A 20807-nucleotide genomic window follows, 5' to 3' on the forward strand; every position below is an offset into this window, starting at 1 on the left:
ATAAGGTATTAAACCTCTCATAATGACCCTCAGTGTTGCCACACCTTAAGGATGATATAAACAAGTTACTAGGTAGTAGTACAGTACTGTACACCAACCACCAGTAGTTGTACTGTACACCAACCACCTGTAGTTGTACTGTACACCAACCACCTGTAGTTGTACTGTACACCAACCACCTGTAGTTGTACTGTACACCAACCACCTGTAGTTGTACTGTACACCAACCACCAGTAGTTGTACTGTACACCAACCACCTGTAGTTGTACTGTACACCAACCACCTGTAGTTGTACTGTACACCAACCACCTGTAGTTGTACTGTACACCAACCACCTGTAGTTGTACTGTACACCAACCACCTGTAGTTGTACTGTACACCAACCACCTGTAGTTGTACTGTACTGTACAACAAACTGTGGTTGCACTGTACTGTACACCAACCACCTGTAGTTGTACTGTACACCACCTGTAGTTGTACTGTACACCAACTGTGGTTGCACTGTACACCAATTGTGGTTGCACTGTACACCAACTGTGGTTGTACTGTACACCACCTGTGGTTGTACTGTACACCACCTGTGGTTGTACTGTACACCACCTGTGGTTGTACTGTACACCACCTGTGGTTGTACTGTACACCACCTGTGGTTGTACTGTACACCACCTGTGGTTGTACTGTACACCACCTGTGGTTGTACTGTACACCAACCACCTGTGGTTGTACTGTACACCACCTGTGGTTGTACTGTACACCACCTGTGGTTGTACTGTACACCACCTGTGGTTGTACTGTACACCACCTGTGGTTGTACTGTACACCACCTGTGGTTGTACTGTACACCACCTGCTGCACCTGTGGTTATACTGTACACCACCTGTGGTTGTTGTGGCCACCTGCAGCACACCTGTGGTTGTACTGTACACCACCTGTGGTTGTACCTGTGGTTGCTGTACACCACCTGTGTTGTACTGTACACCACCTGTGGTTGTACACCACCTGTGGTTGTACTGTACACCACCTGTGGTTGTACTGTACACCACCTGTGGTTGTACTGTACACCACCTGTGGTTGTACTGTACACCACCTGTGGTTGTACTGTACACCACCTGTGGTTGTACTGTACACCACCTGTGGTTGCACTGTACTGTATACAAATTAACCTAAACTTGTATTGACTTGTTCAACAAAAAACATATATTTCTTAATTATTCTACTACATTCAATTATTGTTTTATTCTACAAGATGTGATTTCTTTACTATAATAAAGAGAGTTGTTTTATGCAGTGCTGTACTGTTTGAGCTTTTTAATATAGTATTATTGATTCCTTCTTCATTATAATCTACATACTACAGTACAGTACTTGGCTTCTGAGTCATTCATTCTACACAAATTGGCTCGTTTTATATTGGTCAATACAGTCAAACAAAAGTTTTTTTCACCTTCAATTCATTCAACTTTTCTTCATTATACAAAAAAGTCAAAATATTTTACATATTGTTTCTTTAAGTTTATTTTGTGTGAATTTAAACTGATGAAAACTTAATCAAATGCTTCAAGCTTTTAAGATCAAGCTGAATGATCTTTCTGAACACAATCTTCATTATCAAGCTTTCAAGATTAAGCCAAATTAAGTCTGTCACTCGTACAATATTTGGTCAAGAGAGGAATATCATCTTCTTCAACAAACTACAAAATCGAGAATTCCTCGACGAAACGACACGACAAAAATAAACCAAAATAATATGTCGAAGGATTCTCCGTTCTTTATCTTTGCCGCAGACGATTTATAAATATTATAGCCAAGTTTCCCTCTCACGTGATCACCACAAACTTAGCTGCCTTTTATAAAGATAGAAAATAATGTTTGTTTCTGTAGTGATGGCCTCATGCATGAATGTGTCTGATGAATGGAGACTCTTCATAGACTCCAGCTAAGTGAGCCTCAAAGCCTTGTTGTTACAGAGGCAACAAAAAACAGCGGTCCCGTAGCTCGTGGTGTCGGGAGACGCACGAGTCGATGGAAATCCTTCCGAAAGTTATTAATTACTCGACTCGTAAGCGGAATATTTGTGGGGATCTAAAGGTGATTTTTCTCCTCCTAGGACTGAGGTACACAAAACACCTGTGCTTCTGGTGTGTATGGAACAGCAATCATCATGTTGTAAGAGACTGGCAGTACAAGCCATTGGTAGACCCTCACAAGGTCTACCGTTTCACATCAAACTTGGCCTTATGAACAACTTTGTAAAGGCAATGGATCATGAAGGTAATTACTACTAGTAACTCAGAGAGAAGTTTGGCACACTGACGCTAAACTCAAAGCGGGCATTTTGTCGGGTCCCAGAACCGACGCGTGATCGCGAGTTCCAAAATAGACCGAACCCGCTCTGGTCTGCGGCACGGGAAGCATCTGTGTCGGTTGTGCACGACTTGGGGACCATAGGGCTAAACAGTATGTTGAGTTAGTGGAGTAAAGACCCATCTGCTGTAGGACAAAGTGTACTTGTTGTATTCTCATATTAATTTCTTTCCACCTAATCTGGGTGAGGTAAACGGCGAGGATGGTGAAAGATTTTACCAAGACATGACGGTGATGGGTGATTACTGCTGGTTCAACCCCAAACATAATGGGTGATTACTGCTGGTTCAACCCCAACGGGAGACCATTATCACACACAAATATGAGTCTCACACACTTCCCAGCATTCCTTAACACACACACACACACTTCCCAGCATTCCTTAACACACACACACACACTTCCCAGCATTCCTTCACTTCCCAGCACACACACACACACACTTCCCAGCATTCCTAACACACACACACACACACCCATTCCTTACACACACACACACACACTTCCCAGCATTCCAACACACACACACACTTCCCAGCATTCCTACACACACACACACACACACACTTCCCAGCATTCCTTAACACACACACACACACACACACACACACTTCCCAGCATTCCTTAACACACACACACTTCCCAGCATTCCTTAACCTGAATATATTTAAATTAGTTTAGAACATTGCACTGTTTTCATTAGGGTCTTTTCTGTAAGTTGTTTATGTTGTATACAGAACTATACATAATAAACGTGGAAATCAACCATTGTTTATCTAAATATGATGTGAAGGTAATTACTAAGCACTGTTGTTAGCTGTGGCAATATACAATCATTTAGTGTCTAATATAGTATATCATTAATACTGTACGTAGATAACTTGGAAACCCGACCTGGTGGATGAATTCTGACTTGGGGTTTGAAATCAGCGGCCCAGATTTACTCAAGAACACCTAAGTTTACCTTAGTAACAGACAAAGTTTGTTTTGTTGCACAGTGTTATAATCCATCAAAGGCATTTAGTGAAACCTAACTCTTCTATTAAATGGGAACTTACTGTACTGTATTGTACTGTACTGAACTGTACTGTATTGTACTGTACTGTACTGTACTGTACTGTACTGTACTGTACTGAACTGAACTGAACTGTACTGAACTGCACTGCACTGCACTGTACTGTATTGTATTGTACTGTACTATACTGTACTGTACTGAACTGAACTCTATTGGTAATTAAAACACTAACAGGTCCATAACACACATTTATTTATTTAAGAAGAGAAGCATGAAGAGAGTGCATGTGGTAGTTGAGTGTACTCTTACGAGATGTTTTAAAGTTACAATATTGACATAAAAAAGGTTTCTCCCCGGTATGGATCATAACGTGTCTAGTCAACGTTCCCCGGTGGTTAAACAACCGTCCGCAGAACATGCACTCGTATTGACGTTCCCCCGAGCTCTGCGATCTCTGCCCGTCATACTGGAGGTCGACGGCGGGCGCCCCGGTATAGGCTATGGGTTGATTATCTCCGGCAGGTCCCTCCACCAAGTGAATCAAGGAAGGTATCGGGTCCTGCGGAGAGACAAACAACCCGGCTAGTTCAGTGTACCCAACTTAACTCTCTCGACACAAGTCATCTGGGGGTCCAAGTCTATCAACATTCTTTTACTTCTCTCAAGAATCCATTATGCTTCTTCTCTCACGCGTCTCCCAACAAATTCTGCGTCAAGATTCTATTAGTTTTGTCAAGATCCTGTCGGCTAATTGGGTGTGTCACAAGTCAGTGCTGGGTCAAGATAAATACTGTAAGAGTATTGTAGACATTTTTCACAAACCAAGATCTGAGATTCATGTAAACAGTATGCATAAGTGCGTCAATCATACAGCCAACAGTGTGTATAAATGTGTCGACCATACAACCAACAGTGTGTATAAATGTGTCGACCATACAACCAACAGTGTGTATAAGTGTGTGTCGACCATACAGCCAACAGTGTGTATAAGCGTGTGTCGACCATACAGCCACAAGATAAAGTACAAACAAACAAGATACAGAATTTAATCACCATTAAATACCAACGTTGGCAGAATTTACCATACGATCAAATAGATTAAAGTCCAAAAATCCGGATGCCAAAAATCCGAACCACCCGAGAATCCGGACTTTTCGAAAACTCTTTTCTTTTTTCTTTTTTAAAGAATTGAGCTGGCTTTTGTGTGTACGTGCGCATGCATGAGCGCCACAGCTGCACAGCGACAACAAGCAACCACGCGGTCGCCACTTTAAAACGAGCAATCAAACTGTAACAATGTATGTAATTTTGAGTCCTACTCTTTCCATTTACAGAGTACTGTACAAGCCCATAATAATGGCTCCTAAAGTAGATAAACTTGGTTGTGTGAAGAGAAAGAAGAACACGTTGAAATTGAGTGACAAACTTTAAATAATTAAAATAGAACATGGTATGAGCAATACTGTTCTAATGGAAACATACCACATTGGAAAGTCTACAATTTATGATATAAAAAAGGCAAAGAATAAATTCTAGAATTCACAGCTTTTTCTTTAAAACTGCTTGTGTTGATAAATGAACCATGCTATATTTGCTAATGAATAAACTATCAAAATGTATCTGTTCATCTCTTCTTTATTCTTCCTTAAATTTGAATTTTAAAAGTACTGCCCGAGAATCCGGAAAATCCGAAAATCCGGACCGACCCAATCCCCAAGCAGTCCGGATTTTTGGACTTCTACTGTAATTTAGTGATTTATTGAATTTGTTTCTGATGTTATAATTTTAAATTATTGCTCATAATAAATACAAACAAATTATTTTATTTGTTCACTGTTCGTTTGTTAGTTTATATATACTGTATTATTATTATAAAAAAAATTTACGGGTAATAGCCCACCCAGGAACAGGTCATCGACCCACAAGGTTATATTAATCTGCACTGCGAAGATGATGGAAAACCAGCTTTTTGAAGTGAGACAGATTGTATGAGTATGGAAACACAGAAGAAGGCAGAGCATTCCACAGTGTGAGGAAAGAAGGAGGTACTATAACGGGCTATTATAGTGTGACCCACATCCACACAGACACAGTTTGGCTGTGTGAGTAAAGAAGGAGGTACTATAATGGGTTACTATAGTGTGACCCACTTCCACACAGACACAGTTTGGCTGTGTGAGTAAAGAAGGATGTACTATAACGGGTTATTATAGTGTGACAGACATCCACAGAGAAACGGTGGGCACCGCGGGCAAGTCGTGTGTTATGAGCCCACGGCCTTGCCGGCGGTACACAGGATGCCAAAACCACCAAACATTGCCCGTTAAAGTACCTGTAAAAGAGAGAGAGTGAAGCAACATTGTGGTGAAGAGAAGAGAGATTATCAATAGTTGGACAGAAGAAGAGCCACCCCAGATATGAGAGCAGTACTCCAAGTTAGGACCAATGAATCCTTCATATACTTGAGGCAACTGTTCAGGGGTGAAGTAGCTATGGCATCTGTACAGGATTCCCAGCTCTCGGGAGGCAGCTTTAGCTATGTTAAGGATGTGTGGCTTCCATGATATATTAGAGGAAATGGTGAGGCCTAACATATCTATTTTAAAACTTGGCAGAATGATTGTGTCCTGAAATGTGATTGGTGGGAGATCATCTGATTTAAAAAGAGTAAATGGTAATTACTGAGTTTTATTACTATTGAATTTAACCAAGAGTTTGTCTCCGCATTCAGAGACGTTGTTTATTAATTAGTCATTTATTGTATATGTTTGTTAAACCAATAAGTCAATAATTACCATACTTAACGTACTACCTCAGCTAACACACACTACCATTACTTAACAACAACGGCATATAAGACACAGGGCCATATAAGACACAGGGCCATATAAGACACAGGGCCATATAAGACACAGGGCCATATAAGACACAGGGCCATATAAGACACAGGGCCATATAAGACACAGGGCCATATAAGACACAGGGCCATATAAGACACACCCTCCTGTATCCATAGTTTTATTGAACAATATTTACAGCAGCAGGAAGGGTGAGCAATAATAAAATATAACTTAACAATAAAATACTCTATTGCCAAACAGTAAATAAAACACAAATTAAAGTTTAACACAGGTTGCCATTCACACGTACCTCTCGTTTTGCCCGTTTTTGAATTAACACGAGGTCCAAAATCCCTAAAAATATTTAATTGACACGTTTTGTTCACAATAACACGCATAAGTTGTACAATGAGTTGTAAGTGTGTATAAACAAGCGGGTTGTGTAAACGGGGCTGATGCACACTTCCGTCTTGCCTCAGATGCCTCTCACTCAGTTCTTTTTTTGCACGAAATTCGATTTACACGACCTCTTCGAGAACGTGACCCTCGTGTAAATGGAGAAGTGCCGTACCTATACTGTAATGTATACTCCCTGTTGACACCACCTCCACTGAGTTACCCCCTCCCACCCTCCCTGACTCACCCATCTAACTCACCTCCACTGAGTTACCCCCTCCCACCCTCCCTGACTCACCCATCTAACTCATGTACAAAGTAATATATAGTATTCCCTTTATGTACAGCTCCTCCCCGACTTACGACCACCCACACTTACGACCCGCCTCATTCGTACCAAAATTAGGTCAAATTACGTATTTTCGAGTCCCAACGTCAGTACACAGACAAAATTTTCATTTGTAATTCACTTTAATATGGCTGGCAAGCTTAAAAGTGAGAGTTTCGTGGTGCTAAGGAGAAAAAGAGACACCCATTTTAGACTTTCTATGTATTATTTAAGCATTTCCGACTTACGACCTGGATGTCGGTCCCTAACCCCGTCGTAAGTCGGGGAGCAGCTGTATTTGTCCTTAAAACAATTATATCTTTACTTTTTGTCACAATATGTATGAAGGAAGGTGTGTGTGTGTGTGTGTGTGTGTATGAAGGAAGGTGTGTGTGTGTGTATGAAGGAAGGTGTGTGTGTGTGTATGAAGGAAGGTGTGTGTGTGTGTATGAAGGAAGGTGTGTGTGTGTGTGTATAAGGAAGGTGTGTGTGTGTGTATGAAGGAAGGTGTGTGTGTGTGTATGAAGGAAGGTGTGTGTGTGTGTGTGTGTGTGTATGAAGGTGTGTGTGTGTATATCAGTCAAGAAAGTAATGTATATCAGCCTGTAAATACAAGATGATAAACAACCATAACACCTCACAGCTTGGCCCAGTAGCCTGGTGGTTACAGGAGTCTAACTTGGCCACAATTCTGCCAGTGATGTTAACAGATGTAATGGTGAAAAGAAAGTTATCTGTAAATCTTCATTTGTATCAGGTGTTTGTAGCTTTAAAATAAATGTTGCAGGTATGGCATTAATGCTTGTAAGAGTTCAGAAATGGTCACTGCTTAGGTGCCTCTGATGAGTTGGGTGTCTGCCGTACGGACGTTAATCATCTCGGGTTAACACCAAAAGTACAGTAGTTATAATGTTTAAGTAAGCAATAACATATACTGTATATTATTCTGGAGTTGGGTCAGGTATTACTGGAGACAGGACACATACTGTAGAGCCTACTGGAGACAGGACACATACTGTAGAGCCTACTAGAGACAGGACATAGAGCCTACTGGAGACAGGACACATACTGTAGAGCCTACTAGAGACAGGACATAGAGCCTACTGGAGACAGGACATAGAGCCTACTGGAGACAGGAGGCTGATTGTTTAACCAATTTTTCAGACAAAAAACTGTCTTATATGACATTAAATACAGTAAGTTACAAATACAGCCTCTGGTTTGATAGTACGTAACAGAGTACGAATTTAAGTTAACCCCCTTGAGTACAACCCCGTAACAATGTCATGAGTTTCCCGCCACCTGGAAGTTCCCGCCAATAGTATGAAGACCTTAGGCCTGTCTTCGACCAATGAGAGAGCCTACGAGGCACGACGTCACGAAAGCTGCGGTCCCCCTCGTGGTCCGACGCAGTTTGAAAAGCAGAGTGTGTGTTTGGTCGGTGAAGTGTGTCACCCACTCACCCGGCGGGCTATAACGCGAGTATCTATTAGGTCAATCAGTTTCACTAAATGTATCGTGATTCACGTGACCCCCGGGTAGCTAGCTCGCAAGATTGTTTCTTAACCGTTGAGTAACGTCGTAATGAGGAACCAATAGTTGTCAGTTCCCTCGTTATACAGGGAGTCATAAATAATAAGTATTTCATATTTTCTCCTCTGTTGTTCCCCTGACCAGCCTCTCCTTGTAGGGGGCACTATACCCCAAACAAACAAATACCTTCCTTATCTCACAAGTATAACAAACACAGAGGAAAAGAGAATTGGATAATAAAGATAAAGTGGAAGAAGTAAAAATAAATAAATGAATAAATGAAAAGAATTAAAAATGACAATACAGTACAGCTGCTACGACGGGGTTAGGGACCGATATCCAGGTCGTAAGTCGAAATGCTTAAATAATACATAGAAAATAAAAAATGGGTGTCTCTTTTTCTTCTCAGCACCACAAAACTCTCACTTTTAAGCTTGCCAGCCATTTGAAAGTGAATTACAGATGAAAATTTTGTCTGTGTACCGATTTTGGGACTCGAAAATACGTAATTTGACCAAATTTTGGTATGACCGAGGCGGGTCGTAAGTGCGGGTGGTCGTAAGTCAAGTAGGTCGTAAGTCGGGGAGGAGCTGTATAAGAGAAAATTGGTACAAAAATATGTTACACTACTGTATATACAGGGACATTAAAATTTGTTACAACCCAATAAAATGTCTCAGTTGTAACTTAAAGAGTACAGACTGCATGCCCCTACCATGACAAGAGTACAGACTGTATGCCCCTACCATGACAAGAGTACAGACTGTATGCCCCTACCATGACAGGAGTACGTTTAATGGTGTATACGAGAGCACCCCCTGAGTACCACACAATAAATCCCACATTTTATGGTATATTAAGAGTACAACATTTAAATCAACTGTGCTGTGCATCACACAATGTTTATAAAGGTACATCATTAAGGTCAACAGACAGACACAATAAATGTCTTTTATCATAAACCACAAGATAACATTTCAACCACAATTATCAGCCAATCAGATCAATGGATTATGAGCTGTACCTCCGAGCACCAGCCAATCAAATCGTTGGACTCGGCTGCACCTCCGAACACTAGCCAATCAAATCACTGGACTGAGCTGTACCTCCGAACACTAGCCAATTAAATCGCTGGACTCAGCTGTACCTCCGAACACTAGCCAATCAAATCGCTGGACTGAGCTGTACCTCCAAACACTAGCCAATCAAATCACTGGACTGAGCTGTACCTCCAAACACTAGCCAATCAAATCGCTGGACTGAGCTGTACCTCTGAACACTATGTTTATGTTTAAAACTTTCCCCAAATACAGTAGTTTATGTTAAAACTTTCCCCAAATACAGTAGTTTATAATTACATATAACTACACACAGAGGATAACTCAAACTTCACTTTAAAAAAATATATTTAAGAATCTCTGGACGAATGTAACCCCCCCAAATAGTTGTCAGGAAATATTTTAAACTTTTCCCAAAAATATAAAGTCAAGTTGGGGACTTTTTTTAGTCTTATACTTTGACTAATGAGCAACACACAAACATCCTCATGTCTCAAATTAATGAACAAAAAAAAGTATATATAAATCAAAAAAAGTTATATGTAAAACCTTTTGATAATTAACCCTGAGAGCTATGAAGTAATCACGTGTATATCGCGTCCACACTGGGGAAAAACATGGATAAAACGCGTACAATACCGAGAGACCATCTTTGTGTCGTAGGTTAAAAGGGTCGGTAAATATATTAATATTTCTAATGATGAAAAACTTTACACAAATACGTACCTTTGAGAATCCACCTTTGTATTGTAGGCCATTATAATACAGTTTAATACAGTACTGTATCTCAAAAGACTACAAATACAACACTACTGTATTGTATGAACCTTTAAGAATCCACCTTTGTATTGTAGGTTTAATTCAGCCAAGTTTTAAGACACATTCGTTTGTTTCAAATTAAGAAAAGATCCAATTTACAAATCTTTGTCAATGGGTACAGTAAATACAGTAATTTCAACTTAAATCTAACTACAGTATTAAATTCCTGCTGTATCCCTCAACACTGATACATCATACTGTAACCTACTGTAGAAAATAAAATACAGGATTACAAAACCGATGTACATTTCAAACTATAACCTGCAGTCTGAAATATACAGCGCATTTGTATCCTGCGGTGTGTTACAGTATTTTGTATCATGTGGTAATACAGTAACCAAAATACAGTAGTGGAGTTAGTTATAATGACACAGAGAACAATAGTTTGTACTGATTTAGTGAACAATTGTACCATAAATGTTCATTGTATGGGACATCTTTTGATAACCACACACTCCACCACACCCCAACACACTCCACCACACCCCAACACACTCCACCACACCCCAACACACACACACACACCACCAATGGGCAATACCTATCCCTGTGTCATCACCCACCAACACACTACAGCTACACACTTAACACTACAGTAGCTACACACTTAACACTACAGTAGCTACACACTTAACACTACAGTAGCTACACACTTAACACTACAGTAGCTTCACACTTAACACTACAGTAGCTTCACCAACATTACTTAAAACACTTGCAGACAGGAGTCTTCATCACCTCTGGGTACACTTGGCCAAAACTCTCGTCATTAATTGTATAAAATAACTTTTTACAATTTCTGGAGAAGTTTGAGAATATTTTATTTACTCGCGACTTGAAAAAGTGTAATATTTAATCACCTCAACATTACACTCACCCGTTTATTTAACCAGGAGATTAACTAACCTTTACTAATACTGTACTGTACGCTGTTCAGTTCTGGTCACCGTATTACAGAATGGATATTAGAATCCTTACAAAGAATTCAGAGGAGAATGACAAGACTAATCCCGGGCATTAGGAACCTCGAGTACAGAGACAGGTTAAAGCATCTTAATTTGCATTCCCTCGAGAGACGTAGAGTGAGGGGCGATATGATAGAGGTGTATAAGTGGAAGTCAGGGTTAAACAAAGGGGACATTACAAAGGTACTCAAACTATCCAACCAGGAGCGAACTCGTAACAATGATTTTAAATTAGACAAATTTAGATTTGGGTGCCAAATAGGTAAACACTGATTTGGAAACAGAGTAGTGGATAAATGGAACAAGTTACCAAATATCATCATTAACTCGAATACGCTGAATAGCTTCAAACAGGTTGGATGCTTATATGAGCAATAGGGGTTGGGTGTAAACGGGACTGGCCAGTATGGACCAATAGGCCCGCCTCCATTGTTATGTTACTTCACCTCACCTAACATAAGCCCTCTAGTGATCATTCAACCAACTTCCTCTCAGCAGTACAGTATGTCACACTGACAGTACTCCTCCCAACAGGTGTACTGGCACCAGCTGGCAGGTACACCTGGACTGATCTACTCAATGTTTAATAGGGTGTTATAACTCTCCCTGTTACCAACACACACGGTGCTGTATGTGACCATCAGGTAGTCGAGTCTCATGGTAATTTTTAAAGCAAATTTAAAAGTAAATTCCCAGTTAGATGTGAATAATTTATACTTGTCATACACAAATTATACCTTAAAGTATGATGATTTAACCTTTTGAGTATGATGACTTAACCCTTCAAGTATAATGACTCAATATTTGACTGTACAGGAGTTTCTCAACTGACAGAGGTTACAGGAGGTTCTCAACTGACAGAGGTTACAGGAGGTTCTCAACTGACAGAGGTTACAGGAGGTTCTCAACTGACAGAGGTTCAACTTTACATTATTCTATTTACCTGTTGACATATTTTTTACTTTAATTTACTGTATTTTGTCAATATATTTGTTGTTAAGTTATTTTAGAAGTAAATAAGTTATGATATAGAGGTATTTTAAACATTGTTCTGTACACAGCTTTTGTTTAGACTAGTGTACAAATGTGTCTTAAGAACGTCCTCAAGAGCTGAACCTGTGATGACTTAACCTCTTGAGTATAATGCTATTGTACTCAGGGTTAAGTCATCATACTCAGGGTTAAGTCATCATACTCAGGGTTAAGTCATCATATTGAAGGGCTTAGACAATTCACATCTCAACTACCCGTGGTCACATAGACGAGGACTTGAAGCTAACGACCCAGAGGCGACGAACGAGCTCCAACTCTGCCGATAAAAGCCGCGGGGGTTAAAACTCACCGATTGGTTGGCGAGAGTCGACGCTCCCTCGGGGGCCACGTCCCCCAAGAGGTGAGTGGGGTACATGCTGCCTCCAACACCACCACCACGATTACCATCATCACCACCCATGTCTGTAGTGCCCTCACGACCCTGTACAAGAGGAGGGTCAGTGTTATGAAGGAAGAGTTATTATTACTACCTAACATACACCTGGCTCCCCTCACTACCCTGTACAAGAGGAGGGTCAGTGTTATGAAGGAAGAGTTATTATTACTACCTAACATACACCTGGCTCCCTTCACTACCCTGTACAAGAGGAGGGTCAGTGTTATGAAGGAAGAGTTATTATTACTACCTAACATACACCTGGCTCCCCTCACTACCCTGTACAAGAGGAGGGTCAGTGTTATGAAGGAAGAGTTATTATTACTACCTAACATACACCTGGCTCCCTTCACTACCCTGTACAAGAGGAGGGTCAGTGTTATGAAGGAAGAGTTATTATTACTACCTAACATACACCTGGCTCCCTTCACTACCCTGTACAAGAGGAGGGTCAGTGTTATGAAGGAAGAGTTATTATTACTACCTAACATACACCTGGCTCCCTTCACTACCCTGTACAAGAGGAGGTCAGTGTTATGAAGGAAGAGTTATTATTACTACCTACACACACCTGGCCTTCACTACCCCGTACAAGAGGAGGGTCAGTGTTGTGAAGGAAGAGTTATTATACTACCTAACATACCTGGCTCCCTTCTACCCTGTACAAGAGGAGGGTCATGTTATGAAGGAAGAGTTATTACTACCTAACATACCTGGCTCCCTCACTACCCTGTACAAGAGGAGGGTCAGTGTTGTGAAGGAAGAGTTATTATTACTACCTAACATACACCTGGCTCCCTTCACTACCCTTGCAAGAGGAGGTCAGTGTTATGAAGGAAGAGTTAATTACTACCTAACATACACCTGGCTCCCTTCACTACCTGCTGAGGAGGGTCAGTATGAAGGAAGAGTTTACTACTAACATACACTGCTCCCTTCACTACCCTGTACAAGAGGTCAGTGTTATGAAGGAAGAGTTATTACTACCTAACATACACCTGCCTTCACTACCTGTACAAGAGGAGGTCAGTGTTATGAAGGAAGGTTTTTACTACCTAACACACCTGGCTCCCTCACTACCCGCAGCAAGAGAGGGTCAGTGTTGTGAAGGAAAGTTATTATTACTACTAACATACACCTGGCTCCCTCACTACCCTGTACAAGAGGAGGTCAGTGTTATGAAGGAAGAGTTATTATTACACCTAACATACACCTGGCTCCCTCACTACCCTGTACAAGAGGAGGGTCAGTGTTGTGAAGGAGTTATTTACTACCTAACATACACCTGGCTCCCTTCACTACCCCTGTACAAGGGAGGGTCAGTGTTATGAAGGAAGAGTTATTACTACCTAACATACACCTGGCTCCCTCACTACCCTGTACAAGAGGAGGTCAGTGTTGTGGAAGGTAGAGTTATTACTACCCTAACATACACCTGGCTCCCTTCTACACCCTGTACAAGAGGAGGGTCAGTGTTGTGAAGGAAAATTATTTTCCTACCTAACATACACCTGGCTCCCTTCACTACCCCTAAAGGAGGTCAGTGTTGTGAAGGAAGATTATTATTACTACCTAACATACACCTGGCCCTCACTACCCGCAGTCAAGAGGTCAGTGTTGTGAAGGAAGAGTTATTACTACCTAACATACACCTGGCTCCCTTCACTACCCCTGTACAGAGGAGGTCAGTGTTGTGAAGGAAGAGTTATTATTACTACCTAACATACAGCTCCCTTCACTACCCTGTACAAGGGAGGGTCAGTGTTGTGAAGGAAGTTAATTACTACCTAACATACACTGGCTCCCTTCTACCCCCATGCAAGAGGAGGGTCAGTGTTGTGAAGGAAGAGTTATTATTACTACCTAACATACACATGCCCTTCACTACCCTGTACAGAGGAGGGTCAGTGTTGTGAAGGAATATTATTACTACTATACACCCCTCACTACCTGTACAAGAGGAGGGTCAGTGTTATGAAGGAAGAGTTAATTACTACCTAACATACACCTGGCTCCCTTCACTACCCTGTACAAGAGGAGGTCAGTGTTATGAAGGAAGAGTTATTACTACCACATACACCTTCTTCACTGCACAGGGAGGGTCAGTGTTATGAGAAGAGTTATTATTACTACCTAACATACACTGGCTCCCTCACTACCCTGTACAGGAGGTCAGTGTTATGATGGAAGGATTATTATTACTACCTAACACACCTGGCTCCCCTCACTACCCCTAGCACAAGAGGAGGGTTCAGTGTTATGAAGGAAGAGTTATTATTACTACCTAACATACACCTGGCTCCCTTCACTACCCCAGCTGCAGAGGAGGGTCAGTGTTATGAAGGAAGAGTTATTATCTACCTAACATACACCTGGCTCCCTCACTACCCTGTACAAGAGGAGGTCAGTGTTATGAAGGAAGAGTTATTATTACTACCTAACATACACCTGGCTCCCTTCCTACCCTGCAAGAGGAGGGTCAGTGTTATGAAGGAAGAGTTATTATTACTACCTAACATACTGGCTCCCTTCACTACCCGCAGCACAGAGGAGGTCAGTGTTATGAAGGAAGAGTTATTATTACTACCTAACATACCTGGCTCCTTCACTACCCTGTACAAGAGGAGGTCAGTGTTATGAAGGAAGAGTTATTATTACTACCTAACATACACCTGGCTCCTACTACCCTGTACAAGAGGAGGTCAGTGTTATGAAGGAAGAGTTATTACCCTAACACATACACGCTCCCTTCACTACCCCTGTGCAAGAGAGGTCAGTGTTATGAAGGAAGAGTTTTTATACCTACCTAACATACACCTGGCTCCCCTCACTACCCTGTACAAGAGGAGGGTCAGTGTTATGAAGAGGTGTATTACACAACATACACCTTCTCACTACTGAGAGGAGGGTCAGTGTTGTGTAATAAGAGGAGGGTCAGTGGTTAAGTGAAGGAAGAGTTCACATTACTACCCAACATACACCTGGCTCCCTCTTCACTACCCTGCATAAGAGGAGGTGTTGTGAAGGAAGAGTTATTACTACCACATACACCTGGCTCTCACTACTCCTGTAAGAGGAGGGTCAGTGTTATGAAGGAAGAGTTATTATTACTACCTAACATACACCTGGCCCTCTTCACTACCCTGTATTAAAGAGGAGGGTCAGTGTTGCGAAGGAAGAGTTGTTACATTACCTAACATACACTCTGGCCTCTCACTACTCCTGTACAAGAGGAGGGTCAGTGTTATGAAGGAAGAGTTATTATTACTACCTAACACAGCACCCGGCCCCTTCACTACCCTGTACAAGAGGAGGGTCAGGTTGTGAAGGTAGAGTTATTATTACTACCTAACATACACCTGGCCCTTCACTACCCCTGTACAAGAGGAGGGTCAGTAAGGCATGAAGAGCACACACACCTAACATACACCTGGCTCCCTTTCACTACCCTGTACAAGAGGAGGGTCAGTGTTGTGTAGCTGAAGAGTTATTACTACCTAACATACACCTGGCTCCTCTCACTACTCCTGTACAAGAGGAGGGTCAGTGTTGTGAAGGAAGAGTTATTATTACTACCTAACATACACCTGGCCTCTCTACTCACCCTGTACAAGAGGAGGGTCAGTACAGAAGGAAGAGTTATTATTAATACCTAACATACACCTGGCCCCCTCACTACCCTGGGTGCCAAGAGGAGGGCTGGTGCTGTGAAGGAAGAGTTATTATTACTACCTAACATACACCTGGCTCTTCACGCACCCCAGCATGGAGGAGGGCTGCGTTGAAGGAAGAGCATTACTACCTAACATACACCTGGCTCCCTTCACTACTCCCAGCAAGAGGAGGGTCAGTGTTATGAAGGAAGAGTTATTATTACTACCTAATATACACCTGGCTCTCTACTACCCTGTATAAGAGGAGGTCAGTGTTGTATGAAGAGCGACATTACTACTCAACATACACCTGGCTCCCTCACTACCCTGTACACAAGAGGAGGGCTGTGCTGTGAAGGAAGAGTTATTATTACTACCCAACATACACCTGGCCTCTTCACTACTTCCTGTACAAGAGGAGGGTCAGTGTTATGAAGGAAGAGTATTATTACTACCTAACATACACTGGCTCCCCTTCACTACTCCTGTACAAGAGGAGGTCAGTATATGAAGAGCATATTACTACCTAACATACACTGGCTCTTCACTACCCCTGTACAAGCAGGAGAGGGCCAGTGTTATGAAGGAAGAGTTATTATTACTACCTAACATACACCTGCCTCACTACCTCCTGTACAAGAGGAGGGTCAGTGTTATGATGAAGAGTTACATTACTTACCTAACATACACCTGGCCCCTTCACTACTCCTCCTGTACAAGAGGAGGATCAGTGTTATGAAGGAAGAGTTATTATTACTACCCACATACACCTGGGCTCCCCTCACTACTCCTGCAGACAAGAGGAGGTCAGTGTTATGAAGGAAGAGTTATTATTACTACCTAACATACACCTGGCCTCCTCACTACCCTGTACAAGAGGAGGATCAGTGTTGTGAAGGTAGAGTTATTATTACTACCTAACATACACCTGGCCTCACTACTCCTGTACAAGAGGAGGGTCATGTTATGTGAAGGAAGAGTTATTATTACTACCTAATATACACCTGGTTCTCTTTCACTACCCTGTATTAAGAGGAGGGTCAGTGTTGTGAAGGAAGAGTTATTATTATCACTCTAACATACACCTTGCCTTCACACACTCCTGCATAAGAGGAGGGTCAGTGTTATGAAGGAAGAGTTATTATTACTACTCAACATACACCTGGCTCCTCACTACTCCTGTACAAGAGGAGGTCAGGTACAGAAGGAAGAGTTATTATTACTACCCAATATACACCTGCCCTTCACTACTCCTGTACAAGAGAGGAGGGCCAATAGTGTTATGAAGGAAGAGCATATTACTACCTAAACATACTGGCTCTCTACTACCCTCTGTATAAGAGGAGGGGTTGTGTACAGAAGGTAGAGCATATTACATACCTAACATACACCTGGCTCCCTTTCACTACCTGTACAAGAGGAGGGTCAGTGTTATGAAGGAAGAAGACATTACTACCTAACATATACCTGGCTCCCCTCAATACCCTGTGCATAAGAGGAGGGCTGTGTTATGAAGGAAGAGTATACATATTTCACTACCCTGTACAAGAGGAGGGCTGGGTGTTGTATGAAGAGTTATTATTACTACTCAACATACACCTGGCCTCACTACCCTGTACAAGAGGAGGCTGGTGTTATGAAGGAAGAGTTATTATTACTACCTAACATACACCTGGCCCTTCACTACCTCCTAGGCTAAGAGGAGGCTGTGTTGTGAAGGAAGAGTTATTATTACTACCTAACATACACCTGGCTCCCCCTCACTACTCCTGTACAAGAGGAGGGTCTGGTGTTATGAAGGAAGAGTTATTATTACTACCTAACATACACCTGGCTCCCTTTCACTTACTCCTGTACAGAGAGGACTAGTGTTATGAAGGAAGAGCGTTTATTACTACCTAACATACACCTGGGCTCTCACTGTTCCTGTAGGTTACAGGATAATAGTGTTATGAAGGAAGAGCATATTACTACCTAACATACACCTGGCTCTCTTCACTACTCCTGTAATAAGAGGAGGGTATATACAGAGTTATTATTACTACCTAACATACACCTGGCTCCCCCTTCTACTACTCCTGTACAAGAGGAGGGTCAGTGTTGTGAAGGAAGAGTTATTATTACTACTCTAACATACACCTGGCTCCTTCATCACTCCTGCAGCCAAGAGGAGGGCTGAGGCTATGAAGGAAGAGCATATTACTACCTAACATACACCTGGCTCCCCCTCACTACCCTGTATTAAGAGGAGGGTCAGTGTTGCATGAAGAGTTATTATTACTACCTAATATACACCTGGCTCCCTTCACTACTCCTGTACAAGAGGATACTAGTGCGAAGGAAGAGTTATTATTACTACTTCCAACATACACCTGGCCCCTTCACTACCCCACAAGAGGTGAGGGTCAGTGTTGTGAAGGAAGAGTTATTATTACTACCCAACATAAGCACCTGGCTCCCTTCACTACTCCTGTACAAGAGGAGGGTCAAAAGCAGTGAAGGAAGAGCTATTATTACTACCTAACATACACTCCGGCTCCTCTACTACTCCTGTATAAGAGGAGGGTCAGTGTTATGAAGGAAGAGTTATTATTACTACCTAACATACACCTGGCTCCCTTCACTACCCTGTACAAGGAGGAGGGTCAGTAAGGTGAAGGAAGAGCATACATTACCTAACATACACTCTGCCTCACTACCTCCTGTATTAAGAGGAGGGTCAGTGTTATGAAGGAAGAGTTATTATTACTACCTAACATACACCTGGCCCTCACCACTTGCACAAGAGGGTGTCAGCGCCAGGAAGGAAGAGTTATTATTACTACCTAACATACACCTGGCTCCTCTTCTACTACTCCTGTATTAAGAGGGTCAGTGTTATGGGAATAGAAGAGTTATTATTACTACCTAACACACACCTGGCCCTTCACTACTCCTTGCACAAGAGGAGGGAATAAAGGTGAAGGAAGAGTTACACACACCTAACATACACCTGGCCTCTTCACTACTCCTGTACAAGAGGAGGCAGAAGGAAGAGTTATTATTACTACCTAACATACACCTGGCTCCCCTCTACTACCTCCTGTACAAGAGGAGGGTCAGTGTTATGAAGGAAGAGTTATTATTACTACCTAAATATACACCTGGCCTCTTCACTACCCTGGCAAGAGGAGGGTCAGTGTTATGAAGGAAGAGTTATTACTACCTAACATACACCTGGCTCCCTCACTACTCCTGTACAAGAGGAGGGTCAGTGCTATGAAGGAAGAGCATATTACTACCTAACATACACCTGGCTCTCTTCACTACCTCTGTATGCAGGAGGGCTCAGTGTTGAAGGAAGAGTTATTATTACTACCTAACATACACCTGGCTCCCTCACTACTCCTGTACAAGAGGAGGGTCAGGCAGGAAGGAAGAGTTACATTACTACCTAACATACACTCTGGCTCTCACTACCCTGTACAAGAGGAGGTCAGTAAGCAGAAGGAAGAGTATATATTACCTAACATACACTCTGCCCCTTCACTACCCTGTACAAGAGGAGGGTCAGTGTTATGAAGGAAGAGTTATTATTAGCCACTCAACATACACCTGGCTCCCTTTCACTACCCTGTATTAAGAGGAGGGTCAGTGTTATGAAGGAAGAGCATACTACCTAACATACACCTGGCTCCCTTCACTACCTCCTGTACAAGAGGAGGCCAGTGTTATGAAGGAAAGAGTTATTATTACTACCTAACATACACCTGGTCTCCCTTCACTACTCCCTGGTACAAGAGGAGGGCTGGGGTGTTATGAAGGAAGAGTTATTATTACTACTAACATACACCTGGTCTCTCTTCACTACTCCTGGTACAAGAGGAGGGTCAGTGTTATGAAGGAAGAGCATATTATCATCAACATAGTTGGAAAGCACCTGGCCCTTTCACTACTCCTGTACAAGAGGAGGGTCAGTGTTATGAAGGAAGAGTTATTACACACCTAACATACACCTGGCTCCTCTCTACTACTCCCTGCACAAGAGGAGGGTCAGTGTTATGAAGGAAGAGTTATTAATACCTTAACATACACCTGGCCCTCACTACCCTGTACAAGAGGAGGTCAAAGTGTTATGAAGGAAGAGCATATTACCACCTACTGCCACACCTGGCTCCTTCACTACCCTGTACAAGAGGAGGTCAGTGCTATGAAGCGAAGAGTTATTATTACTACCTAACATACACCTGGCCTCTTCACTACTCTGCACAGAGGAGGGTCATGTTATGAAGGAAGAGTTATTAATACCCACATACACCTGGCTCTCTCTTTACTACCTCCTGTACAAGAGGAGGGTCAGTGTTATGAAGGAAGAGTTATTACTACCTAACATACACCTGGCTCCTCACTACTCCTGTATAAGAGGAG

The 20807-nt window shown here is 42.1% G+C and overlaps 1 protein-coding gene across 11 annotated transcripts in view; it reads right to left on the reverse strand.

Annotated features, from left to right (window-relative positions):
• Positions 1 to 20807, reverse strand: part of LOC121857478 (longitudinals lacking protein-like) — a 56214-nt gene that overhangs the window by 27771 nt on the left and 7636 nt on the right. For 10 of the 11 annotated variants that reach the window (XR_006087196.1, XR_006087198.1, XR_006087197.1 and 7 more), the window contains exon 4: positions 12661 to 12792. Coding sequence is in view for 8 of the 11 variants with exons in the window: in XM_042353540.1 (XP_042209474.1) it covers positions 12661 to 12792 (132 nt within the window). In the remaining 3 variants the exon portion in view is untranslated. Of the gene's footprint in view, positions 1 to 3614; positions 3939 to 12660; positions 12793 to 20807 lie in introns of those variants that run through there. The other variant, XM_042353538.1, reaches the window with a different exon arrangement.

Source organism: Homarus americanus, unplaced genomic scaffold (assembly GCF_018991925.1).
Source record: "Homarus americanus isolate GMGI-L3 unplaced genomic scaffold, GMGI_Hamer_2.0 scaffold19065, whole genome shotgun sequence".
In the NCBI taxonomy this organism is placed as follows: Eukaryota; Metazoa; Arthropoda; class Malacostraca; order Decapoda; family Nephropidae; genus Homarus; species Homarus americanus.